General features: G+C 54.0%; 3 protein-coding genes and 2 long non-coding RNA genes across 6 annotated transcripts in view; 1 reads left to right on the plus strand and 4 right to left on the minus strand.

The window, feature by feature from the left end:
* Window positions 1-72: 72 nt before the first annotated feature.
* Window positions 73-3,411, minus strand: KCNJ14 (potassium inwardly rectifying channel subfamily J member 14). The gene is made up of 2 exons (XM_081515391.1): window positions 2,704-3,411; window positions 73-737 (listed from the first exon to the last, which is right to left on the minus strand). The coding sequence occupies exons 1-2, from the start codon at window positions 3,409-3,411 to the stop codon at window positions 141-143; spliced, it is 1,305 nt and encodes a 434-aa protein (XP_081371517.1). The 3' UTR covers window positions 73-140.
* Window positions 3,412-3,604: 193 nt separating this feature from the next.
* Window positions 3,605-5,636, minus strand: LOC145515315 (uncharacterized). Its single transcript, XR_014060836.1, has 2 exons — window positions 5,244-5,636; window positions 3,605-5,195 (listed from the first exon to the last, which is right to left on the minus strand). It is a non-coding gene; the product is annotated as an uncharacterized LOC145515315 (long non-coding RNA).
* A 3,520-nt stretch (window positions 5,637-9,156) lies between these two features.
* GRWD1 (glutamate rich WD repeat containing 1) lies at window positions 9,157-15,258 on the minus strand. Its single transcript, XM_081515390.1, has 7 exons — window positions 15,068-15,258; window positions 14,748-14,865; window positions 14,439-14,601; window positions 12,104-12,317; window positions 11,872-12,014; window positions 11,495-11,692; window positions 9,157-10,167 (listed from the first exon to the last, which is right to left on the minus strand). The coding sequence occupies exons 1-7, from the start codon at window positions 15,252-15,254 to the stop codon at window positions 9,850-9,852; spliced, it is 1,341 nt and encodes a 446-aa protein (XP_081371516.1). The 5' UTR covers window positions 15,255-15,258; the 3' UTR covers window positions 9,157-9,849.
* A 1,237-nt stretch (window positions 15,259-16,495) lies between these two features.
* Window positions 16,496-25,593, minus strand: part of GRIN2D (glutamate ionotropic receptor NMDA type subunit 2D) — a 28,756-nt gene continuing 19,658 nt past the window's right edge. Inside the window, exons 10-12 of one of the 2 annotated variants that reach the window (XM_081515388.1) lie at window positions 19,428-19,615; window positions 19,007-19,239; window positions 16,496-16,831 (exon numbers count right to left, since the gene is read on the minus strand). In XM_081515388.1, the coding sequence (XP_081371514.1) occupies window positions 16,787-16,831; window positions 19,007-19,239; window positions 19,428-19,615 (466 nt within the window). In that variant the 3' untranslated portion in view covers window positions 16,496-16,786. Of the gene's footprint in view, window positions 18,836-19,006; window positions 19,240-19,427; window positions 19,616-25,593 lie in introns of both variants that reach the window. The other variant, XM_081515386.1, reaches the window with a different exon arrangement.
* On the plus strand, window positions 17,720-19,899 carry LOC145515316 (uncharacterized). Its single transcript, XR_014060837.1, has 2 exons — window positions 17,720-18,199; window positions 19,017-19,899. It is a non-coding gene; the product is annotated as an uncharacterized LOC145515316 (long non-coding RNA).

Genomic DNA, 25,593 nt, shown 5'->3' on the forward strand with positions numbered 1-25,593 from the left:
GCAGAACATCACCACCTAATAATTTACTCAGCAGGCCTGTTGGTCTTAGGAAACACCTGCCTCCATCCCAGGAGAGGGCCCAATCTCTCCATCTTGCTACCTCTGGGAAAGGGGTGCAAATAAGGGGATGCCAGCTTGCATCATGGGGGCAAGGTCAGTGCCAGGGTTGGTGTGAGAACTCGGGGGCTGGTAGCCTTGTCCTCTGCCTCTGCTGCATCCCCCTCCATGGCCTCCTCTTCCTCATCTTCTTCCTGGCAGCAGCTCAGAGCAAGTTCATTCTCATAGCAGAATGCTGCCAGAGAGCCAGGGAAGCCAGACTTGGGGCTTTGGGAGGCGCGTTCTGCCCGTTCGTCCAGCTCCTTCGCGCTACAGACAGGCGTCCCTGGAACCTCATAAGTGCGATGGAAGTGGCGATAGTCTACCTCGTACTGGGAGCCACGCTGGAAGAGGACCGGCTCGAAACGATGGCCCCAGAGCAGCTCACCAGGGAGGTAGGAAGAGCGACACTGTGTGGTCATAGCTGTGGCCTCGACCATGCCCTCGAGAATGACCACCAGCTCAAAGTCAGCCCGGGCCAGCTCAGCCCGTCCTAGTTCATACAGAGGACTGGCAGAGTCGATCTCATGCACGATGGTGATGGGAGACACAAGGAAGATGCGATCGGTGCCACCATCAAAGCCTACGTCCACATCCTGGTGGTCCAGAGGTATGTACTCACCCTCCGGGGTCACTCGAGGCTGCAGCAAAAGACAGATGGCCAAAGACAGACAGAGAGATGAATGGAGCAGAGAGATGAATGGAGATAGAGATAGCGAGAGGAGCGGATAGAAGTGCAGAAGAGGAGGGCGGAGACCAGTAGGGGTGCAGAGAGAACATGGACCCAAAGAGAGAGGGATGGTGATGCAGAAAGAGAGGAGGACACAGACCCAGAGAGAGGGAGATGGTGGTCCAGAAAGGTGAGGACGGAAGCCCAGAGGAAGGGGGAGGGGGTAGACAGAGACTCAGAGAGGGTTTGGGGAAGGAAATCCGAGAAAGACGGGGAGAAAAAAAGATAGTGACAGAGTGACATTGGCACAGAGCCACAGAAATCAGCAAGACAAAAACAGAATTAAAGGGACAACAGATGATAAGAATCACATCCAAAAGCAATTGGAGAAGGAGGAGAGGCATAGAAAAATGGCTTTCAGTATATGGCCAGAGAAAGATAAACCAGGATGACAATCTAAGTCCAACAGAAGCTATGCTTATGTTCTGCCTATGTTTCACCTTTGCCTCAGTGTAGTCCCTGGGATATTTACTTGTCCACTCCCCCAACAGAGGATGGGATGGTTGGATGGCATCACTGACTCAATGGACATGAGTTTGGGTAAACTCGGGGAGTTGGTGATGGACAGGGAGGCCTGGCGTGCTGCGGTTCATGCGGTCGCAAAGAGTCGGACACGACTGAGCGACTGAACTGAACTGAACCCCCCCAGTCGAGCTACCTCCATCCCCTTGTACGTCTGTGTTTTCCTGTGGGGTGGAGGCCTAACCCCAGGCCAGGTATGGGCAGTTTCATCCCACCTACTCATTGGTTCCATACCAACCTACCAAGTCCTGTCAGTGCCCCACAGACTTCTGGGAGAGACAGTGTCCCTCCTGGTCATGAATCTTTGGATTTCAGTCAAGCAGGAGACAGAAGTGGAGAGTGAGGCTCCATTCTCTTGCCATTGTCTATGTGACGCCCTAGAGGCTTCTGGGAGTTGTAGTTTCCACCACAACCCTGTCCTCATCCAAGTCCAGCCCCAACCCTGCATTCTTAAGCGTCTTTACTGGGGCAGGAGCTGCTACTGCCCCAGAATTTGTTTGAACAGTTTGACAACAATTCTACAAACACTAAGGCTCTTTTATCAGGGTGCCAGAGGGAGCCATTGCCCCAAGGGCCACTGGGAATTGTAGTTTTGTTTTTGTTTTTTGCTGAGACGCTAAAATTCAAGTTTCCCAACCCCCGGCCCTGTACTTCTCTGATCAGGAGGCTGGTGGGAAAGTCTGGGCCCCTGAGGTGGAAAATGAAGGCTCCCACAAACGCTGCAGGACCACACACCCAGAGGCCTCGGAGAATTGTCTTCCCTGGCTCTGCAGGTATGAGCGGCACCCCATCCTCAGGCCTGCATCTCCCACAAGCCCATAGGAGCCTGACCTCCGTCATGGGCCTCTCTGTACCACAACACTGGCTGGGGATCGTAAACCTGAGCCGTGGTTTACACCACCAGCAAAACTACAACGCCTCTTCAGACCACCCTGGGTGGGCGCGTTCCTTGCCCCCAGAGGCTTCTGGGAATTGTCGTTCAGAGTCTTTACCGATCCGACGTGGACCTCGCAGGCCTGCATTTCCCACAATTCCACGGGGGACAAGGCCCAGGGGAGACTTTAAGTCTCAAAATCTGTCTCAAGTCTAGGCTTCCAGGAAGAAATGATCAGAGACCTTTCTCTTGGGTTTACATTTCCCACAGGGCTTTGAGAACCATCCTCAGCCCTCAAGGTGAGGCAGAAGGCGTCCTGCCCGAGAGACTGCTGGGAATTGTAGTCCAGGTCCTTCTAGGCTCCACGCACACTTGCTCCTTAGACCTACAACTCCCACCACCCCCGGCGGCTCCCACGCCCAGACCTCGCGGAGGGGCCCGCCCACCAGGGGGCGTGGCCTGCCACGGGGCCGACTCGCACCTGCAGTAGCTGGGCCCGCACGTGGGCCTCGACGAGATGGCTGCGGCGCAGGTTGCCCACGCGCCACATGAGGCAGAGGCGGCGGTCGCGCAGCGCCACGACGGCGTTCTCGCTGAAGACCAGCGTCTCGTTGCGCTTCTTGGGCTTGGCCATCTTGGCCATGACGGCGCCCACGACGAAGGCGTCCAGCACGCAGCCGGCGATGCATTGGAGCACCACGGCGGCCACGGCGGCCGGGCACTCCTCGGTGACGCTGCGCACGCCGTAGCCGATGGACGTCTGCGTCTCCAGCGCGAAGAGGAAGGCGGCCAGGAAGCTGGCCACCTGCGAGAAGCAGGGTGCGGGCGGCGGCGGGGCAGTCAGATCGCCGTGCAGGGAGGCGATGAGCCAGAAGGCCAGGCCGAAGAGCAGCCAGGAGGCGAGGAAGGAGCAGGAGAAGAGCAGGCACATCCAGCGCCAGCGCACGTCCACGCACGTGGTGAACAGGTCGCTCAGGTAGCGCGCGCCCTGGCCGCCCAGGTTCACGAAGCGCACGTTGCAGTGCCCGTCCTTCTTGACGAAGCGCCCGCGGCGCCGCCCCACCGGCGACTGCGCTGGCGCCCACCCGTTGTGGCACAGCCCCGGCCTGGCTTCCTCCTCATCGCCCGCCCTGTCGTCTCCAGACTCCAGGGCGCCGCTAAGGCGGCGCAGGGCCCTTGCCAGGCCCATTGGGCGGGGACACCCCCTCCACCTGGCCTAGCAGGGGGCGGGCGCCCCGAACCTGCGGGGACAAGAAACGGGCAGCCACGTCAAGAGTGCCAGGAATGGGGGCCGGGTGGGGCTCACTGGCCAGGCATACTTACTGGGCCTTAGTGACCTCATCTGGCAAATGGGTGGAAAATCAGAACAGGATCAACAACACTGATGGTAATACTGTAAGAGATATTTGTGTAGCAACAACAACACAACTATAGTCGTAGCAGCAGTACTGCGTTACAACGAGCACTACAGTTGTTAGAGCGGGACAGTGTTGTGAACACTTTACATGAATTTAGATATTTCAACCTCAGCAGTGTAAACATCATCGCCATTTTACTAAAGATGAGGAAACAGGTACAGAAAGTTTAACTTGCCCGAGGTCATGGCTGAATAAGCTGGGATTTGAGTGCTAGCAGTCCAGATCCAGAGTCCAGACTCATAAAGACAAGACTAAGCAGTCACAAAGAAAACAAACTTACCCTTACCAAAAGGGAAAGGGGTGGAGATGGGGTGAGGGGTGATGGTTGGGGAGTGGATAAATTGGAGTTTGGGATTAACAGATACATACTACTATATATAAAAGAGATAAACAACAAGGACCTACTGTATAGCACAGGGAACTATATTCAGTATCTTATAATAACCTATAATGGAAAATAATCAGAAAAAGTATAGATATATAACTGAATCACTTTGCTGTATACCTGAAACTAACACAATATTGTAAGTCAATTGTAATGCAATAAAAATTTAAATTAAAAAAAGACTGAATGGTAACTGCTGATCTGTATGGAGTCAGCTTGGAGAGATGAGCTGGGGCTCTAAGGTCAACTATGACTCAGAAGGTCAGAAGGCACAAAGGACAAAAGGAAAAAAAGACAATAGATAACTTGAGCTTCATCAAAATTAAAAACTCTTGTGCTTCCAAGGATCCTAAGATGAAAGTGAAAAGACTAAAAAAGCTAATGGGAAAAAAATTGCAAATCATATCTAAAAAATTTGTATCCAAAACATATAAGGAGGCCTTATAACTCAGTAAGAAAAAGACAACCCAATTTTAACATGGGCAAAGGATCTGAATAGACGTTTCTCCAAAAAGATGGGTTGAACAATATGGGTTTGAACTGCATGGTTCCACTTATACGCAGATTTTTAAAAATAAATTCTAGAGTAGTACTACATGTTCCGTGGTAGGTTGAATCCTTGGATTCAGAACCATGGATACAGAGGATCAACTCTAAAGTTTACACTCAGGGATTTTCCTGGTGGTCCAGTGGTTGAAAATCTGCATTGCAATGCAGGTGACCTGGTTGCATCCCTGGTCAGGGAACTAAGATCTCCCATGATGCGAGCAACTAAGCGCAAGCACCACAACTAGAGAGTCCTTGCGCCACGAGGAAAGATTTTGGATGACACAACTGAGACCTAACAGCAAATAAAAGAAATAAATTATAAAGTTATACTCGGAATTTTGACTGTGGAGAGAGTTGGCACCCTCAGCCCCCATGTTGTCCAAGGGTCAACTGTACATATAATAAACATAGGAAAAGATAATTGACATCATTATGCCATCAGGGAAATGCAAATCAAAACCAAAATGAGTTACCACTTCATACCCACTTAGGATGGCTATAAAAACAAGAAAAAACAAAACAGAAAAGTGTTAACACGGATGTGGAGAAACTGGCACCTTCCTATTGCTACTGGTGGAATGTGAAATTGCACAGCTGGTGTGGAAAATAGTCTGGCAGTTCCTTAAATGGTAAAACATAGAGTTACCAATTCCACACCCAAGTATCTACCCAAGGGCATTAAAAACAAGTGTCCACACACTGTACACAGATATTTACAGCTGCATTATTCACAATAGCCAGAAGATGGAAACAGCCCAAATATCCATCAATTGATGAATGAATAAATAAAATGTGGTCTGTCCACACAATAGAATACTACCCAGCAACTAAAAGAAAAAAAAGTGATAGACGTTACAATGTGGATGAACCTTGAAAACACCATGTGAAGTGAAAGAAGCCAATCACTGAAGACCATATATTGTATGCTGCTGCTGCTGCTAAGTCACTTCAGTCGTGTGCGACTCTGTGCAACCCCAGAGACAACAGCCCACCAGGCTCCCCCGTCCCTGGGATTCTCCAGGCAAGAACACTGGAGTGGGTTGCCATTTCCTTCTCCAATGCATGAAAGTGAAAAGTGAAAGTGAAGATGCTCAGTCGTGTCCGACTCTTAGCGACCCCATGGACCACAGCCTACCAGGCTCCTCCATCCATGGGATTTTCCAGGCAAGAGTACTGGAGTGGGGTGCCATTGCCTTCTCCAATATATTGTATACTTCCATTTAAATGAAATATCCAGCATGGGCAAATCTGTTAAGCTGAGAAATTAGACTAGTGGTGTACAGGACTGGAGAGATGGGGCGATTGGGAAGCAATAGCCAGAGGAATGGGATTTCTTACTGGGGTGATGAAAATGTTCTAAAATGGATAGCGATGATGGGTACACACCACGTGGCACGCTGCAGTCCACGGGGTCGCCGAGTCGGACCCGACTTGGTGACTGAACAACAACATGGTTGCACAACTCTGAATATACTAAAAACCACCAAATCGTACACTTTAATGTGTGAATTGTACGGTATGTGGATTACACTTCAATGAAACTGTAATGAAAAACAAGCACAATAAAACCCAGGCTCAGCCCTGACTCGCAGATCATGGGGAAACCCTTCTAAACCTGTTTCCTCGGCTGTAAAATGGGGATGTTGGATTTCATCAAGGTCAGCTCAGTTGCTGACCCACTATGTGCCAGGGGACCACCTGCTTCAATTTTTGGAGCCTGAGGTTGCTCATCTGTGGAATGGGGATTAAAAAAAAAAATCCTTGAAGAGGTATCCAGAAGAAAGAACTTGGGCTTTTGAATCAGGCAGTTCTAGGCTGAATCCCAGCTCAGGCACTTACAAACTATATGAATGGTGGCAAGTCACATTTCTTTCTGAGCTTCAGTTCCCTTATCTGAGAAATGGAGGGAATCTTAGCTGAACCAGGGGGACAGAAAGGTGGGAAGAGGCCTGCCTGGACCTGTAGACCGCATTGCCCTCCAGCAGCTGCACCGTTAACATCGGGCCCTGTGGTGTTGGGACTTCAGGGACCTGTCTGGGCTAGAGGTGAAATGTTTTGCATCTCAGTTCCATCAACACCTACCAAGCACCTAGGTACAATGAACTCCCTGTGCCAGGCTCTAGGGATGCTTATGGGCCTCTTGACAGGGCTTGGGGCACTTACTCCATGAAGAATGAGTTGTTAGTTGCTGTCAAGTTCAACACTGACATGTACCCACTCCCCTGCCCCTCTGCTCTGCACCTGCTGTCCATGACCACCCAGACAGCCCCCACCCCCAACATGGACATTTCTTAGGCCCATCCTACACAGGCAAAGCTAAGGCTCCAGTCAGTGGACCTGGTTGTGTGTACTGCCCACCATGTGCCCCAACTCTTTTTACACCCTCAACTTTCTGGGCATTAGAGACTGTTCTTCCAAGCAGCGGCAACTGAGGCTGTTGCTGAAGGGGGCAGGTCTGAGCTTAGAATACAGGCAAATGTTACCATTTGCAGCCCTCTCTTGCTCCGAGTCCCCACTACCCACTAGTCCCCTTTCAGGGGCACCTGATGACATGATGCAGGAGGGGAGTGGTGGTGGGGGCCTCCTCACACCCACACTGATGGGTGTGGGGACTCTGCCTCTGACAGGAAAGCAAATGGAAGCACTGAGGTTCGTCCCTTGTCCCAGGTCTCTCAGTCAAGAAACAGCAGACCCTGAACTCCCACCCAGCCTTCCTGGTGCCCAAGCCTGAGCGCCAGACTGGACTACAGACCACCTCATCACTTGCCCTTGTTTCCCGAGCACCTCGGACCCCGGCCTTGCCAAACTCCTGGAAGTCTGCAGCCCACCCACTGGGCTCACCTTGGCCGCTCAGGACGCTGGGAGGTCAAGATCATCGCCCTGCTTCACAGGTTGGGGAGCGGACTCAGAGATCCGGCCAGAGCCATGAAGTGCTGGGGGTGGGCTGCCAGTTTGAGTCCTGAGCCTTTCCAACCCAGGAACTCGTTTCCCTAAATCCTCCTGTTGTCACCCTCAGCCCCGCGAGGCATACGTGATCTTGTCCATTTCACGAGGCAGGCTGGGGGGTGCAGGGAATGCCTTTCACCTCTGGGGGGGTCCCGTCTGTGTCCAGCATGGCCCTGCGAGCTGGGATGGGGCTCTGCCTCGGGGCCCACACACCTCCCATCACCGACAGCAGGATCCGAGGGAAGAGGATCCAGAGCCTCAAGCCCTCCCCCGCCCCGCCCTGACCTGGGAGAGCAGCTTAATGTTTCCATATAAAGGCGACATGGGGCTTAAGGTGCGTCAACTTCGTTTCAAAGTCACTGTCTAATCTGGGGCCAAGAAGCCCCGCCCAGGTGCTGCTCCCCCCTCCCCCGCCACAGAAGCACTTTCACACGCTCCCTGAGACCCTGGCTGTCCCCCCCCACGACCCTCCGTCCACCCCTCAGTGGGGCCTGAGCAACAGCAGGTTGGAGGGCAAGAAACTGACAGGACCGGATGTAGGGTGGAGACTGCAGACCGACCAGGGTACAGAGGAAAAGAGATGGGCAGGGAGAGGCTGTGCTGAGGAGGAAAGGACAGAGGACCTCCCCACCGCCACAGGCACCCAGAGAGGAGAGAGTGGGAGACAGAAAAGAGGCAGGTGGAACTAGGAGCAACCGGGCAAAGGCAAGTAGAGATCCTATCTTAGGACCAGATCGGAGATGGAGATGGGACAGAAGAGATGCAGGATGGGGGGGAGGAGGGAACACAGTGAAAAAAAGGCCGAAAATGGAGATGGGCTGAGTTGGGGGCCCCCCTCATCTGGGGGATGAGGAACCGGGAGGATAGGTTGGGGGCACCGGGGCAGACGCCTGGGCGAGGAAGATGGTGGGGGGAGGCGGGGGGGGGGCAGCTCTGGAAGCCAGGACCCCTGCCCAGGGTCTCTGCGTGGAGGCACGTACCTGGTGGGGCAGCCCACCCCCATGCCCTCTGCCGGGGGCTCTTCTGCTCGGGCCAAGGAAAGGCCTCTGTGGGTGCTGAGGTCTGCGGTCTGTCCTGGGCCCCCGGGGCCTTGTGCTGGGCCCCCGACCTCTGTGCTCACAGGCGGATCAGAGGAGTCCTAGCCCGAGGGGGGGCAGGGGGTGGGGCCAGCTCAGAGCCGCAGAGGGGGAGCCAGGGAGGATGGCCAGGCAGGACGGCTGGGCTGCGGCCCAAGCAGGCTGGAGAGGAGACAGCGGTGGCAGAGGCGAGACACCGGGGGGAGGGGGTGCAGAGACAGAGCCTGGGGGCCAGGAGACGCGGAAAGATGGGGACACAGTTGAGGGAACAAAGACATGGTGAGAAAGTCATGACGAGGGCAGGGGGAAGGATGAGAGAGACGGGGGCTCCCTGGTCCCCTGAGATGAAGCCTTAAGATGGGGGACACACATGCGATAACTCTTCCCCACCGAGACCTAGAGTGCGTTCCAGATGGAATAAAATTTAGGGGAGGCAGAACCAGAGAGCACCAATGGGCTGAGGGCTGGACCCAGCGGGCCAGGGACAGCCAGGTGCCAAATCCTTCCTCCTCCTCCTCGTTTCCTCATGAGACGGTGGCCAGAAGGACCTGCCCCCACAATTCAGGCTCCATTCTGGTCCTTTATTGCCTCTCAAGAGCCCCTAACTTTTCCCCCCTGCATAATGCCTGTCTCTGGGAGGAGGGGAGAAGGCCCCACCCAGTCAAACCCAACTGGCAGGAAGACAAGGGCCATACCAAATTCTGCTGGAGGAACCCACACTTCGAACTTGGTCCAGCCACTCTAAGGCACTTGAGTTCCTGGAGGGAGACCAGTGGCAGAGAGATCAAAGAGTCAAGCCTAGGGCCTGCAGCTGACAAAATACCCACAGCAACACAGGCCACACCAGGCCCATCTGGGAAATGGGCTAATGGAGTCTTCTGACAGGTGGGGCTCACTGGGTTGACCCCAGTCTTTGGGTCGGAGGGTTCACTGGAGGCAATTGCAGTGGTTTTACAGGGCCATGGGTCAAACCAAGTGCTTTGGTTGGAGGAAGCACGAGGACCAAACCGAGGCCTACTTTTAGAGCCATGAGTAAAACCATATCTTTTAGCAAGAGAGGCATTGGACCAAACCAAGTCCTTTCAAAGAACAGTAAGTCAAACAGAATCCATCGTGGCAGCCAACGGGCCAAACTAAGTCCTTTTCAAGAGGCGCTGGCCAGCAGATCTGAATGAGTCCCTTCCAGGGAAATGATGAACTTCAACTTCAGTTCCAAGTAAGGGGAAGAGCAGACAGACTCGGCCAGGCCGAGCTCAGACACTGATGGTGCGGAAGACGGTGAAGCCCGACAGGGCGGTGCTGACGAGCACCCCGGGGCACTGTGGGTGCCAGTGCAGCTCCTTCAGGTCCTTCTCTCCCTGGTGCACGAACAGCAGCTGCTGGGGCAGGTCCGCCAGCCCTGGGTCCGTCTCTGCGTCACCAGCCTCAGGGTCCCGCTCCACAGCCAGGTCCCACTGTGTAATCTGGTTGTCCGCACCCGAGGCCGCAAAGACCCCGCTGTCCTGGGGGTGCCACTCGACGGAGGTCACGGGGGCCACATGCTGCTTGAAGGTGGCCACCGGAGAGCCAGACTACGGGAAGATGGGAGTCAGGGCGCCTGAGTCCCTCAGCCTGACTCCAGGGGTGACCCAGGCAGAGACCCCCACCCCTCTCCAGCCTTAGGGTTCAGCCAGACCTTCACCCCTCCAGCCCCAAAGACCCAGGGTCTCTGAAATGGACAGAGGGCAGAGTGCAGCTGGTAAAAAAGGGGCAGTGTCCCAGGGCCTGCTGGGAGTTGTGGCTTCACCTGCAAAGAAGCACCTCCCAGCTCCAGGTCACAACCCCCCAATCCCTGCTCCTCTCCGGGCCTGCCTCCACCTCTTTCCTTGTAAAAGGAAGGTGTGGGGGACTTCCCTGGTGGTTAAGACTCTGCGCTTCCAATACAGGGGGCGCCAGTTCAAACCCTGGCTGGCTGGGGAACTAAGATCCCACATGACATGCAGCCAAAAGAAATAAATAAAATTGGGTCTTCAAAACAAATTTTTTAAAGTAAATTAAAAAAAATTAAAACATCCTGCCACCTCCCCTGCCCAAAAGGCCGGGTTTTGTAAGTGCTCTCCCCGGTGATTCTAGAAATCCTTAAAGGGGGCACAGGCACAACTCCCAGGCATGAGAGAAAGCAGATGCAAAGAAAAGCACTTTTACTAAAAGCACAGCTGCTGGGGGGGATCGGCGTGTCTCTAACTTGGAGGGGTGGTTCCAATGTTTCAACTTGGCCCTGTGATCCACCTGGCCATGCACCTGCCTGGGAGGGGGAAGGGGGCTGGAATCCACGTCAAGAAGCTTCCCCAGGGCTGATTCTGTAGAACTCATTACACTGGAGGGGGAGTAAAAAGACGATCCTGGGAAGGCCCAGAGGTGTATGGAGTCATGCCTTTGTCCAAGGGGAGGCCCGGAGCTCCTCTCAGCTCCACAGAGTCACCACGAAGCTGGGCAATCACATCCTATCTCCTCCCATCCCTTCTGGGCCTCCATGCCTGCTCCCAGCATGACTGAGCTGAGCTCTGTTCTCAGCTGACTCTATGAAATCCATCTACAAACCCCGAGCCCTTGAGCCCCTGGGCAACATGGCCAGTGCACAGCTCCCCTCGGGAAGATGGGAGTTGTAGTCTCTGCTTGGCCCAGCCCCGTTCCTCCCGTCAACTCTCCAGATGGCAGAGGGAGCGACCCCACAGCAGCCCCAAGCCTTCCTCTCACTGACCCTGTTTCCTCGTCAGTATCCCAGTTCTGATGGGATCCCAGTTCTGATGGCAGGGCCTTGCCAGCTCTGGCGTATAAGCCAACTCAGAAAGGAAAACCCACAAATCCTAGTGGCTGCTGGGAGCTCCTCCTGCCCCAGGGGTCCGGCTGGGACGGTACCTTGAACTGCCGCAGGTCCCAGACCTTGAGGGCCCCGTCATCCCCGCCGCTGAGCAGGAAGGGCTCCCGGCGGCTCCAGTTGATGACGTTGACGTCCCCATCGTGGGCGGTGGCAGTGGTGAGCATGCAGGCCTTGCTGGGGGCTGCCCGGATGTCCCAGATGCGGATGGAGGCGTCAGCTGAGCAGGAGGCAAACACCTGGACGGGGCAGAGTCGGAGGGACCCCGGTGGACCTCCACTCCACCCTGGAGACTGGGGACCAGTGGTGGGCCACCCTTTCTTTTAGTGACCCCCCCCGACCGCCATCACTTGGACCTGCCCCCAGCCCCCTCCTTTCCGCCAAGACCCTGAAGTCCAGACCCCCAGCCCTTCCTTACTGTGTCCTCGGTTGGGGACCACTGCAGGTCCTCCACGGAGCGTGTGTGGCCCACGAATGGCCGCTGGTCCACGTGCCAGGAGCCCCCATCCGTTGGCGTCCAGAGGTGGATGTTCTTCTGACAGTCACCGGTCAGCAGGCGCCCTGGGAAAGGCAGTCAGGACTCTTGACCTCATCACCCTCAGCCGGCTGTGGCTCACCAGACCCTGTTCCCATCCACCCGCGGGACTCACCAGACACACGAGGGGACCAGTCGAGGGCAAAGCCCTCGCCCATGTGGCCAGAGAAGGCGAAGATGGGCTTCACGCGGGTCTGCTCATCCCGGAGGAAGGTGGCCAGGGCCTGGGGGTCATCCACCACTTGCAGGAGTCGCCGCAGCGCAAACACTTCCACCTGGCCCTTCTCTGACCACACCCCAGCCACCGGCTCCTCACCCAGCCACGACACCTGCAGGGTAGGGAGGAGGGGAAGGAAGGTGAGCAGGACGGGAGGTGCAGGGTGGCGACGACAGCCCTTTCATCCCTGAGAACCAGGGCTGCCTCTCACCCAGGCCTGGGACTACAACTCCCAGAAACCTTTGCGAGAATAGGCTCACAACTTGAAGACCAGCTTGGTATCCAGGACAACTCCCCCCACTATGGTACAGACAATGGCGAAGGGAGGACAGAACTCTGGGACTCCCAAGAATTGAGCCCCCGGAAATCTGTTCAGACTCCTGGTCTCTGGAACTGTCAAGTCTAGGCACGTCCCAGGCCCCAGTCTCCAGATCTCTCTCCCTGTGTACCTTTGCTCACTAGCAGATTCTCTTTAGCCTCAAGGTTTCCAGTAGCCCCTAGCCCTGACCTCTCTCAACTCCAGGCTCACATCAAACTGACTGTTTATAGACAGCCAAAGCCAAGTTCCTAATTGCCCACTGCCACCTACTCCTCCCTGCAGGTCCCCACCTTGGGCTCATTGCCTACTTGTCTCTCCTTTCTCACACTATGCCGGCTCCACGCAAAATGTCACCACTTCCCACCCTTTCTCGGTAGCTCTGCTGTCATCCCTCTAGGGCTATTACTGAAGTCACCCTTCCCTGCATTCCTGTCCCGGCCTCCTCACAGGACCCTGTCCTTCTGCCCTGGCCTCCCTGCAGTCTATTCTCAATACAGCACACAGAGGCACCCCTTTAAAACACAAGGCAGATTCCATCCACCCTTCGCTCTAAACCCTCCAGTGGCTCCCAGTTTCTCCCCACATAAAAGCCAAGTCCTTACAATGGCCCACAAAGCCCTAAACCATCTGTCCCCTCGGTGCCCACCCGCCAAACCCTGTCCCTCTCCCCCTCATCCATTCAGCACCCTTCTCCCCAACTTCCCTCAAAACTCCTCAATTAGTTTGCCCCAGGGCCTTCGCATCTGTTAGTCCCTTGCTGGGAAACCTCACAGATATCCTTGCTTCACTCTCTCACTTCCTGTGGGTCTCTGTTCAAAGGGCACCTTATCAGTGAATGCTTCCTTGACCACACTGTTTAAACTAGCAACCCCAGGGGCTTCCCTGGTGGTCTGGAATCTGCCTTTGCAGTGCAAGGGACACTGTTCCGATCCCTGGTCTGGGGTCCGGGAAGATCCCACATGCCTCAGGGCAACTAAGCCCATTCTCCATAGCTACTGAGCCAGTGCTGTAGAGCCTGACAGCGTCAACTACTGAGCCCACATGATGTAACTACTGAAGCCCTTGCACCACAGAGCCTGTGCTCTGCAACAGGAGATGTCACTGCCAATGAGAAGCCCGAGCATCTAAATGAAGAGTAGTCTCTGCTTGCTGCAACTAGAGAAAGCCAGGGTGCAGCAACAAAGACCCATTACAGCTGAAGAACTAACTAAGTAAATAAAATAGCAGGCCCATTCCAGAAGACCCTAACTCCCTTACCTTGTTTTATTTTTCTATACAACACTTAGAATCTTTGAATATTACACATATGTGTAGTTTCTTACCCCCTGTCCCACTGGTATTTAAGTTTCATGGAGTCAGAGACCTTTTGTTCCCTGTTAACTCCCCAGGTCTAAAACAGTATCTGAAACATAGTAATAGCTCAATGGAAACACTTCTCAAAAACTATGGGCTAAGCACTGCTCCAAGCACTATTGCATAGAAGATCTTGTTCATTCTCACACCGACCTGATTAGAAGGAGCTATAACTGAATCACAAAAGTGACCCCACAGCCCAGGACACTCCCTGAGCAATAACAGAAAACACAAAGATCTCATGTTACTGCCAAGTGCTGTTTCTAGATCCCTGAAATCACCGTATTTCAGTTATTGAAATAGGGGTACTGCCTATTCCATTTTATCTTCACACCAGCCCCACCAAGTAAGTTTGGTAACTCTCACCATCCTACAAAAGAAGAAAGGACATTTTTAAAAAACATCCCCATGGCATCTAGCACATAGTGACAACAATCACAATTAACACATAACTAATTAAAAAAACTATGTGCCAAATGCTCTTCTTAAAGCTGAAGGGCATGGACGTGGGGGGCTGTGTGCTCCAGAGTACACAAGGCAGGCTCCTGGGGCTGCATTTACCCGAACTCTGTTGATGCCTCCATAGTGGGGCACCATAGCCAGCTCCAGCTGAGGCTTCCGCTCTTCTTCATCCTCTTCGTCGTCGTCCTCCTCCTCGTCGTCGCTGCCCTCGGATGGTGGGGGCTTTGTCCCATGCAGATTGTGCATCCGAAGCATCATCAATCTGGGGAAGGTGTGGGAGGAATGAGGCACCGGATGGCGGGATCCTTAAGAGGGAGGGAGGAGGCTGGAAACCCCGACTTCTAGGTCCTGAGAAAGAGGAATCTGGAGGCTCAGACGTCCCTAGCCCTGTAAAGCCTCAGTTCTTACCTGTTGCTTTGGGCGCTCTCGGCCTGGGTCCCAGCACACAGGTAAAGTGTAAGAGGAAGCTCAGTCCGGTTGTCTCCCAGGTGATCCCGGACTATGTCGAAGCTGAGACAGGGGGCGCCTGGGAATGGAAGGAAGGATTAGAAAATTAGGATTGGACAGAGAGGTCTCAGCCCTCTTGAGTGTAATGTCAATTCTCTTAGATCCTAACTTCTCTTTCAAAGAGCCTCTTATGTTAAGGGGTCAGAACCAGCTCCCCTCAGGACCCAAGATTCCAGTCTCCTCCTTCGTGAGGACCCAGGATGCCGGGTGCCCAGCCCTACCAGTCTGTGCTCGGTGGTACAGCACGTAGGCCTCCTCGTCCATGACCAGCTCCTCTCCTTCGCGCAGCGGCGGTCCCCGGCCAGGTAGGTAGACCTGAGCCTGGCCCTTGGACCCTGTTTCTTGGGATTCGGTCTCCATAGACTCCCCAGTTTCACACGTGCGCCGCCGACCTTTGCGCGCCGCCATCTTCGGAGCCTCTCGCCCTTGGCGCAAGGTAATAGCGTCACTTCCGGGTTGCTTTTTCCCTTCTCAGGAGGACGCCCTACTGCGCGGTTACCTTGGAAACCTCCTGGTTCACCAATTAGAGAGGGCGATGGGGAGAGGGCTTAGAAGAACTGAGAAAACAGCATCCTGGCTTGGCTACCGAGGCCTGCAGATCCGAGGCGACTATACTCTCCCCATGACTTTGGGGCACTCTTCCGCAGAACGGCCTCAAGGCCTCCTGGGAGTCGTAGTTCTGAAGCAGGCCTAGTTTCCCCATCAACTATACAGGCACTCCAGACCCGGATTCCATCTTCCACCTTTGACTCCCAATGCTTTCTTAATTAATTATTCGTGTATGCAAATAAGAGCTTTTACTGGCAAGGAGACTAGGTTTCTGCTCCCTGAGGATCCATAAAGCCGATTTCTTTTCCCCTCCTTGTTATGAAGGCTTTAATTTACTTCAAAATGCTTAAGTGTAGGCAGGATGATATGTATAAATTAGTTCGTTGGATCTACCCTCTAGGGGTAGTCAGTTGCCTAACCAGGCGTTCCCGGTGCAGCCCTGGTCAGCAAGCACTTAATCAGAAAGTCCACCCTCTAGAGGCAGCTACTGCAAGTACTTCTGCTCTTTTTATTGCCCATCAACACCAGAGATTTGGCTAATTGGCATAATGAAATGTTAGAAATAGATTCTCACTGGTGAGATTAACAGAATTCAAGATATGTGAACTGGTTAGGATATAATAGACACTCACCTCCCTTGCATGAACAGGATATTAAGAACCTAGTAAGCCTCATTGCTTGTTGCCATAGGAATGGTACCCTAGACTGATCCTGAAATGTTATGATCCCAGATCTTTCTTGAGTTCTCTGACCCCCTCTTCTCCTTCTGCCCCCACCCCTGCTCAGCCCACCCCAGCTTTTTCGGCCTAGTTGGGTAGTTCGTGGGATCTTAGTTCCCCAGCCAGGGTCAAACCCTTGCGGTGGAAAGGCAAAGTCCTAACCACTGACCGTCAGGGAATTCTCTCAGCCCTTCTCTTCTTAGGGTCTTTTCTCACCACTTCTTTCTGGGTCTTTATTTGCCACCTCCCTCCAGGATCTCTGTTCTTGCTGAAATTCTCTTTCTGCCCCCTCTTCCTCTGTAGGACTTTTCTTGGTTTCTGTTTCCTCCAGAGAAGTTTGAAGGGGACTAAGAGAAAGACACAGTGCTCACACTGGGCTTGAGGAGGCATAAAAACATGGTTTATTCCAAACACTGCAATGTGGTAGAGGAGAGAGGAAAAAGAGGTTGGTAGTGAGTGTGGACTCCCAGACTCCTCCCTTCCACAGCCCAGCTCCAGACCCGGCTGGAGATCTGGGAGGTGGAGGTTTTGGGGCGGGGGGGGGGGGTGTGTGTCGGTGTCTGCTGCGTCTTTACTGAAAGGGTTGGATTTGGAGAGGATATGGCCGGTGGCACCTGGGGCTGGTCGTGAGTTGAGACAGGGTGGGAAGTTTTGGCTTGATGGAGGTTGGGATCAACGCTGGGGCAGTGGAGGCGGGGCTTCATTGGGGGGCGTGTCCTAGGACAAAAGAGGGGAAAGCTACTGAGGGTGGAAAAGGAGAAGGGGGTGTCACGGTTTGACGTCGAGGGTCACAGTCTGGTCGGGGCACAGTCTGGGGCTCGGGTCACAGTTTGGGGTCAGGGGTCACAGTCTGGGGTCGGATGACCATTTTCAGGGTTCGGAAGTCACAGTCTGGGGTCAGGGGTTTCTGTGTGGCGGGACCAAGGTCTGGGGTCACAGTTTGGCGAACGTGTCTCACAGTTTCGAGTCCCGATGGATGAAAGGTTAAAAACGGGCTTCCCCGGAGGCGTGCCTGGGGTGCCGGGGAGCTGCACAGTGATGTGGGGGCCACGGCCCCGGGCGTGGGGGTGGGACGCGGGCGTGGCGTGACCCCGCCACCTCCCGCCCCATCTGGTGACGTTAAAAAGCCCTTGTCGGGTTTTAAAAAAAAGTCCAGTGGGCTCTGAGACCCCCGCCCCCTTGCTCCCAGGCTGGGTGAGATTTGAGGGACCAAATCCCGTCCGGTTTGAAGAGCCCCCCATAGCGAGGGGCGGAGGACGCTGCTCCAGGCGGGGTCCGGCCAGTTCCATTTTCTTCATTTCCAACCCTCGCGTGTCCTGTCCACCCCGCGTGCCCCCTCGGGCTGTGGCCTGCGCTGACCGAGGGGGCGGCGGGGCCTCCCAGGCCGCGTCATACCTCGGACTCGAGGCTGGAGAAGTGCGCCGAGCCCCGGCGGGTACCCAGGTCCCCGCCCCGGTGTCTCCGGTGGGGCGCGGCGGGCAGCTGCGGCCCCCAGTGAGCGGCGTGCGGGCACCGGCGCGCGTGGCGGGAGGGCCCGGTGAGCCTGCGCGCGGGGGCGGCGCGGGGACACGAGCTGAGGTCCTCGAGCGATCGCGAGGTGGGCGCGGGCGGCGGGAGGTCCCAGCCCCCGGCGGCGCGCCGGTGCCGGTGGTGGTGCGGCGCGGCGGCGGCGGCGGCGCGGTGTGAGGCCCGCGGGCGGTGAGGGTGCGGCCGCGGGCACCCGCAGCGGGCCCGGCGCCGGTGCGGGGGCCCCGCGGCCCAGGGCGGGGGCGGCGGCGCCCACCAGCCGCCGTCCAGGCCGTCGTGCGAGCAGCTGAGATGGCGCGGCGGCGGCAGCAGCTCCAGGCTGGCGCAGTGGCGACAGTGCCAGGCGGCGGGGCCGCTGCGCGGGGGCAGATAGTCCCAGCTGCCGGCGCGCCAGCCCCCGAGCTTGTCGACCGACCAGTAGCGGCCCGGCGGCGGCCCGAGGCGCTCGGCATAGGGGTAGGGGAAGTCGGCGAACCACCAGGGCTCTAGGCCTCCCAGCGACGCGCCGCCCAGGCTCTCCGAGTCCTCAGAGTCCGACGGCGACGGCTCGAGGTCAAGGTAAGGGCAGGGAGGCGGCGCCGCGCGGCATGGTGGAGGCGCGGCCTGGGCTCCAGCGCCCGCGGCCCCCGCGCCGCCCGCGCCCCCCGCGCCGGGACCCAGCAGCGGCTGGCTCTCGGGGTCCGAGCGCGGCCAGCGCGTAGGCGCCGGCGGGCTCTCGTCCTCGAAGGCCAGGCGGCAGAGCGGCGGCCCGACGGCGGTGGCCGCGGCGGCAGGGGGCGCGGGCGGCGACGGGAAGCCGGGGAAGGTGCCGGCGGGGGGCTCGGACGGCTCCTTGTCGCGCACGATGGCGAAGTAGGAAGGCGGCGGCTTCTGTGGGGGCTGCGTGGCCGGCGGAGACAGCGGGCGCCCAGTCGCGCCCCGGGGCGCCGCGCGCGCCTCGCCCACCCCCAGGCCCTGCGGCTCGATCGGGCCGTAGTAGCGGTGGAAGCCGTCGGCCAAGCTCGCGCCGCCCGGCGGCCCCGCACCTTTGGCGCGGCGCCAGCGGTCCACGGCTGCGCGCTCGCGCGGCACGAAGGGCGCGGGGCCGTGCGGGGGCCTCGCCGCCGGGTATGCGGGGCTGGGCAGCGGCTGCGGCGGCGGCGGGGGTTTGGCGGGTGGCGGCGCAGCCTCTGCGCTGCAGCAGCTGTACATGCCCTGTAGGGGCCGCGGGAGATGCCGGGTCAGCGCGGGGTGCTGGAGACCACCTGCCTTCCCTCCGTCCCTCCCTCCTCTCCCGCACCCGACCCCCCAGCTGCCTTCCATTTCTTGCCATCCCTGCCACTTTCTTCCTTTCTCTCCTCCTCCGCCCCCTTCTCTCCCCCATACCCTGGAGAAGGCCAGCAGGAAATCCATGCGGTGGGTGGGCCCCAGGCAATGCCGCAGGCGCCAGTACACCAGGTGCTCCCAGGCGAAGACCAGCAGGGAGAGGCCCATGGCCACCAGGAGCATGTAGAAGACGCCCGCCATGTTGTCGATGTCCAGCTTGCTGCTCATCACCTCGATCTTGTCATTGTGGCAGATTCCAGAGAGCCACAGCCTTTCCAGCATCTCGATCTCATCTGGGGACAGGCGGGTGGGCGGTCACCTTCTGTGGGCACCCTCTGAGGATCCTCTTCTCTGATATGAAAGTCTAGGTCCTCAGACCCTCCCCCCCACACCTTTCCCCGAGGACCCAGGGGTCTTTGCCTACCCTCCCCCACTTTCCCTCCCTCACCCCCCTCCCTGGCATCTCTGCGTGCAGCCGCACCATCCCCCAGGAACTGCAGCAGTGCCAGGTCAATGGGCCGCTTCCAGCGGGAACCCTTGTGCAAGGCGATGCCATAGCCTGTGGTGGCAAAGACCTTGCCGGAGCCGATGGTGACGAGCTTGCAGCCCTCATCTTTGCGGGCCATGTAGTTGAGCACAGCCGCGTCATAGATGAAGGCGTCCAGCTTCCTGTGGGCAGGGGCATGAAAGGCAGAGTCAGTCCCACCCAGATGCCCAGATGGCCAACCCAGAGCCCCGCCAACTCCTAACCTCCAACTGTTCCAGATCCTGACTGGTGGTGAACTCCTCAGCAAGCCACTGCACCTTTCTGTGCCTCAGTTTAAACATCTGTCTAATGGGGACAGCAGTAACACTCTCCCTTCCAAGGTTGTTGCACAGATAGCCCTGGGAGCAAAGGAAGTGCTGGAGAAACGTTAGCTATGAGTGTTAATAAAATAACTACTTGTTCAGTCCTTACTGGAACCTTCCAAAAGAAGGTCCTGCGTATGCCTCTGTTTTATTTATTTATTTTAAAATTGTGTTTATTTAAATATTTATTTATTTGACAACGCTGGGTCTTTGTTGTTGTCACTCAGTCGTAACTGACCCTTTGCAACCCCATGGACTGCAGCACGCCAGGCTTCCCTGGCCTTCACCATCTCCCGGAGTTTGCTCAAACTCATGTCCATTGAGTCGATGATGCCACCCAACCATCTCATTCTCTGTCACCTTCTTCTCCTCCTGCCCTCAATCCTCGTCCTGCGCTGGGTCTTTGGATCTAGTTCCCCGACCCAGGCCCCCTGCTTTGGGAGCCTGGAGTCCTAGTCACTGGACCAGCAGGGAAGTTCCCTACTCCTCCATTTTAAAGAGGAGGGCTGAAGCGCAGAAAGGAGAATCATACAAATAATAACAACGTTAATGATGACTTCTGTTGTGCCACGCATTCTTCTAGCTACTATGATAACTCAATTCTGTCAACATTCCTGTGAGATAGAAACCATCATCTCCGTTATTCAGACCAGGAAACGCAGGCCCAGACATACATCTTAATTTGTTTGGGTTCCCCCTCTAGGCCCTGATTTCTACAATTTGGTGGGAAGACAAGCACAGATTCTGAGTTTGTAGTTCTCAGAGATGACTACATTGTGGCACTTGCTGCATGTCACTTCCTTCCCACCTGCTGCCATTTCACACTTACTTCTGTGATGATCTGATTAATCTCAGCCTCTCCCACCAGACCTCAAGACCCTCTAGGATAAGGTCCAAGACCCATCACATTCCAGGCTGTGACCCAGCAGTTCCTGACACAAACAAGGTGGCGGTTATATTGGTGGGATAAATGAAAGAACGATAAAGGAAGCCACACTTCTGTGGATTACACACCGTGTAACTATCCTGTGACATAAGATAACTGCTCTCGATCTGACCTGTGAAGATGTCCAGGGTGTCTTAAGGAGAAAACAAAAAAATCTGGTCCAGGTATCCTAGACAGAATAGAGTTCCATAGTTATTTCCTGGGGTGAAATTTTGGTCATCTTAACTGTAGACACCAGACTAGTTCTCAGAAAGAGGAATCTGTCTTGACTACTCCAACACTGTCCAAAAGAACATTCTGGGATGCTGGAAATGTCCCATCTGCGCTGTCCAACATGGCTGCCACCAGCCCCCTGTGGCTCCGGAGCACTTGAAATGTGACCAGTACAACAGAGGGATGGAACTTTAAATTGTATTTATTTATTTATTTTTGGTCGCTGCAGCATGTGGGATCTTAGTTCCCCAACCAGGGATCAAACCCGCACCCCCTGCAACGGAAGCACGGAGTCTTAACCACTGGATCACCAGGGAAGTCCCAAATTGTATTTAATGTTAGTTCAAATTTCCCCTTCGTGGATCATAGCCTTGTTGTGGCGCAGGGGCATGAAAGGTCCGTCTAGTCAAAGCTATGGTTTTTCCAGTAGTCATGTACGACTGTGAGAGCTGGACCATAAAGAAAGCTGAGCGCCAAAAACTGCTACTTTCAAATTGTGGTGCTGGAGAAGACTCTTGAGAGTCCCTTGGACTGCAAGGAGATCCAACCAGTCCATCTTAAAGGAAATCAGTCCTGAATATTCATTGGAAGGACTGATGTTGAAACTGAAGCTCTAATGCTTTGGCCACTTGATGCAAAGAGCCGACTTACTGGCAAAGACCTTCATGCTGGGAAAGATTGAGAGCAGGAGGAGAAGTGGGTGGCAGAGGATGAGATGGGTGGATGGCATCATCGACTCAGCGGACATGAGTTTGAGCAAACTCTGAGAGATAGTGAAGGACAGGGGAGCCTGGTGGGTGCAGTCCATGGGGTTGCAAAGAGTCAGACCCGACTGAGCGACTGAACAACAAACGAAAAGTTATTCGTTGAACTGTCTTCCCCCGAAATTCATAACATTAAAGTCCTATCCCAGTGCCTCCGAATGTGATCTTAGTTGGAGAAAGGGTCTCTACAGTGGTGATTAAGTTAAAATGAGGTCACTAAAGTGGGCCCTGAATGGTGTTCTTATATGAAGGAGGAATTTGGATACAGGGATATGCACAAAAGGAAGATGATGTGAAAAGACACAGGAAGGGACTTTCCTGGTGGTCCAGTGGTGAAGAATCTGCCTTGCAATGCAAGGGACACAGGTTCAAGAATTAAGATCCCACATGCCTTGGAGCAACTAAGCCCACGCGCTGTCCTCAAGCTACAACTAGAGCCTCCACGAGCCACAACGAAAGATCTCACATGACATAACTAAGACCCAACACAGCTCCCCCTGCCAAAAAAAGAAAATGAATAAAAGACACAGGAAGAAGAGGGCCATCTATGAGGCCAAGGAGAGGGGCCTGGGATGGATCCTTCCTTTACAGCCAAGCAGGCTTTCTAGCCTCCAGCACCGTGAGATGATAAATTTTTGTTACGGTAGTCCTAGCAAACCAATAACGGGCTTAAATGAGTTAGAACTTGATGTAGAATAAACACTATAGTACATTAAAAAGATATATGAATGATGCCAAGCCTTGGCAAGGATGTGGAAGAAGTGGAACTTTCCTACACTGCCGATGAGGGTGTAAATTGGTACAACCACTTAGGAAAAATGTCTGGCAATATCTCTTGAAGCTGAGCAGACACCAGTATATGATCCAGCAGGTCCACTCATGGGAATTTACTGAAAGACAGTGAATGTGTATGTCCTCCAAACACCTGTACAGGAATGTTCATCGTAGGATAGTCACAATGGCCAATGCTGAAAACAACACAAATGTTCACCAATCAGGAAAATGGAAGGATTCTGATATATTCCTGTGCTGGTATACTCAACAGAATGGAATGCAATGAACAAACTTGGTAGTAGCATTGGACAAAGCAAACTAGACACAAAAACTATTATATACACTGTTTGATTCTATTTATGTGATATTCAAAACGAAGCAAAACTAATTTATACTGATAATTTATGATGACTAGAAGGTCAGAGGGGGACTAGAAATGTTCCATACCTTAACCTGAGTGTGGAAACATGAATGTATAGATGATCAATGAGCTTCACATTTAAGATTTATGTATGGCAGGATGTAAACTGGTGCAGCCACTATGCAGAAAAGTATAGAGCTCAGCTGGTAAAGAATCCTCCTGCAATGCAGGAGATCCTGGTTCGATTCCTGGGTTGGGCAGGTCCACTGGAGGAGGGACAGGCTTCCCACTCCAGTATTCTTGGGCTTCCCTGGTGGCTCAGCTGGTAAAGAATCCACCTGCAATGCGGGAGGACCTGGATTTGATCCCTGGGTTGGGAAGATCCCTGAAGAAGGGAAAGGCTACCCACTCCAGGACTGTGGCCTGGAGAACTTCATGGACTATGTAGTCCATGGGGTCACAAAGAGTAAGATACGACTGAGTGACTTTCACTTTTCCTTAAAAATCTAAAAATAGAGTTACTATATGATCCAGCAATCCCACTCTTGAGCATATATCTGGGAAAGACAAAAATTCTAATTCGAAAAGACACATACATCCCAGTGTTCACAGCAGCACCATTCACAAGAGCCAAGACATGGAAACCACCTAAATGCCTGTTGACAGATGAGACAGAAAGGGTAAAGGAAACATGGTGTACGTATATATACACATGTATGTAAATGCAATGGGATCTTGTTGTTATTTGCTAAGTCGTGTCTGACTCTTTGCCATGGACTGCAGCCCACCAGACTCCTCTGTCCATGGGATTCCCCAGGTAGGAATACTGGAGTAGGTTGCTATTTCCTCCTCCAGGGGATCATCCCAAGCCAGACATTGAACCTATGTCTCCAACATTGGCAGGCAGATTCTTTACCACTGAGCCATCAGGCAAGCCCACAATGGGATACTACCTGGTCATAAAAGAGAATGAAATAATGCCATTTTCAGCAATATGGATGGAACCTAGAGATTATCATACTAAATGAAGTAAGTCAGAGAGAGGCAAATATTATGTGATATCACTTACATGTGGAATCTAAAAAATATTACACATGAACTTATTAAAACAGAAACAGACTCACAGACATAGAAAACAAACATGGTTACCAAAGGGGAAAAGGGGGAGGGAGAAATTAGGAGTTTGGGATTAGCAGATATACTATAAATAAAATAGATCGACAACAATGGTCTACTGTATAGCACAGGGAACTGTAGTCAATGTTTTGTAATAAACCATAGAAAAGAATCTGGAATATATATGTATATAAATATGTATATACATACATATTATATTCTTTTGCTGTACACCTGAAACTAACATAACATTGGAAATCAACTATACTCCAGTAATAATAATAATAAAAGATCTGTGCATGTTACATCTCAATTTTTAAAAGATGCAATATAAAAAGACCCAGGATGAAGCCTCAAGCTATTCTTACTTACTAAGGGCTGAGACTGTGGCTGACATTTAGATGAAAAGAAAAATACAGTTATCTCTCGTCCTCTGAACTCAGGGGTGGGATAGATTTGGATTCCTTTTCTTGAGATGGGGCTGGTCTCCCTTGCTGGTCACACTTTCACTGCTCTCCAAAACTCAGAAACCAAGCAGATTGAGGACGCTGGGCTTCCCGCTACCCAATTCTTGCTCTCCAAAAGTAAGGATGAAATTGACTGGAAATGTGAGGGATCCCTGTAGAAGTAGAAGAGAAGAGGGAGGCAGAACTGCGTGGAAGGGCCCCTTGTGCTTGGGGGCGTAGGGATGGGTGAACAGAGCCTGGGAAAGCCGCCCTACTTTGCAGAAGGGAAGTAGAGGATCTGGAATTCCCAGGGGCCTTCCTGGAGGGAGGAGCCGAGGAGGAAGGAGCGGAAGAGGGAAGGGGGGAGAAATGAGTCAGCTGGCTGGCTGGGGAGGATACTCTGGGGTGAGTAAGGCAGTGAAGAAGTCCCAGGGAGGTGGGGAGGTGGCCAGAGCCCTTGTATGTGTCATGTTCATAACCTTCACTAAGAAACTTTCCGCGTTTAGATGATGTACACCCAGGCCGCCCAATTCGGTAGCTACAAGCCCCTGTGGCTGTTTTGAGCACTTGAATTGAGATGTGTGGTGTGTAAAACGCACACGCATGCATGCTAAGTCGCTTGAGTTGTGTCCGACTCTTTGCCATCCCATGGACTGTAGCCCGCCAGGCTCCTCCGTCCATGGGATTCTCCAGGCAAGAATACTGGAGTGAGTTGCCATGACCTCCTCCAGGGAATCTTCCCGACCCAGGGATCGAACCCATGTCTCTTGTGTCTCCTGCGCTGGCAGACAGTTCTTTACCACTGGTGCCACAGGGAAGCCCTGGGGCTAAAGGTATCTAAACACTAAGGGGCAGGAAACTAGATGACATCTGGGGATCATGGCAAGTAAAGGAAGGAATTCAGAAGTGGAAGAAGTACCGGGAAAGGGACTTCCCTGGTGGTCCAGGGGTTGACTCTGTGGTTCCAATGCAGGGGCCCACGGGTTTGACCCCTGGTCAGGGAACTAAGATCCCATATGCCCTGTGGCACAGCCAAAAAAAAAATTAAGGGAAGTACCAGGAAAGACGAGGAGGAAGAGAAGAAAAAAGAAACAGAGAGGAAAGGAAGGAAACGACAGAGGAGGTAAAAAGACAGAGCTCTAGATCTCCACTATGACTGCCACCAGCCAGATGTGATT

Source organism: Giraffa tippelskirchi, chromosome 7 (assembly GCF_054371585.1).
Source record: "Giraffa tippelskirchi isolate mGirTip1 chromosome 7, T2T-mGirTip1v1.2.pri, whole genome shotgun sequence".
In the NCBI taxonomy this organism is placed as follows: Eukaryota; Metazoa; Chordata; class Mammalia; order Artiodactyla; family Giraffidae; genus Giraffa; species Giraffa tippelskirchi.

Coding starts and splice junctions, on each gene's coding strand:
- KCNJ14 (XM_081515391.1), bottom strand. CDS start 3,411: ATGGGCCTGGCAAGGGCCCTGCGCCGCCTTAGCGGCGCCCTGGAGTCT. Junction 738..2,703: donor TGCGGGCCCAGCTACTGCAG/GTGCGAGTCGGC, acceptor CTTTTGCTGCAG/CCTCGAGTGACCCCGGAGGG.
- GRWD1 (XM_081515390.1), bottom strand. CDS start 15,254: ATGGCGGCGCGCAAAGGTCGGCGGCGCACGTGTGAAACTGGGGAGTCT. Junction 14,602..14,747: donor GAGAGCGCCCAAAGCAACAG/GTAAGAACTGAG, acceptor CACCTTCCCCAG/ATTGATGATGCTTCGGATGC. Junction 12,015..12,103: donor CTGGTCCCCTCGTGTGTCTG/GTGAGTCCCGCG, acceptor TGCCTTTCCCAG/GGCGCCTGCTGACCGGTGAC.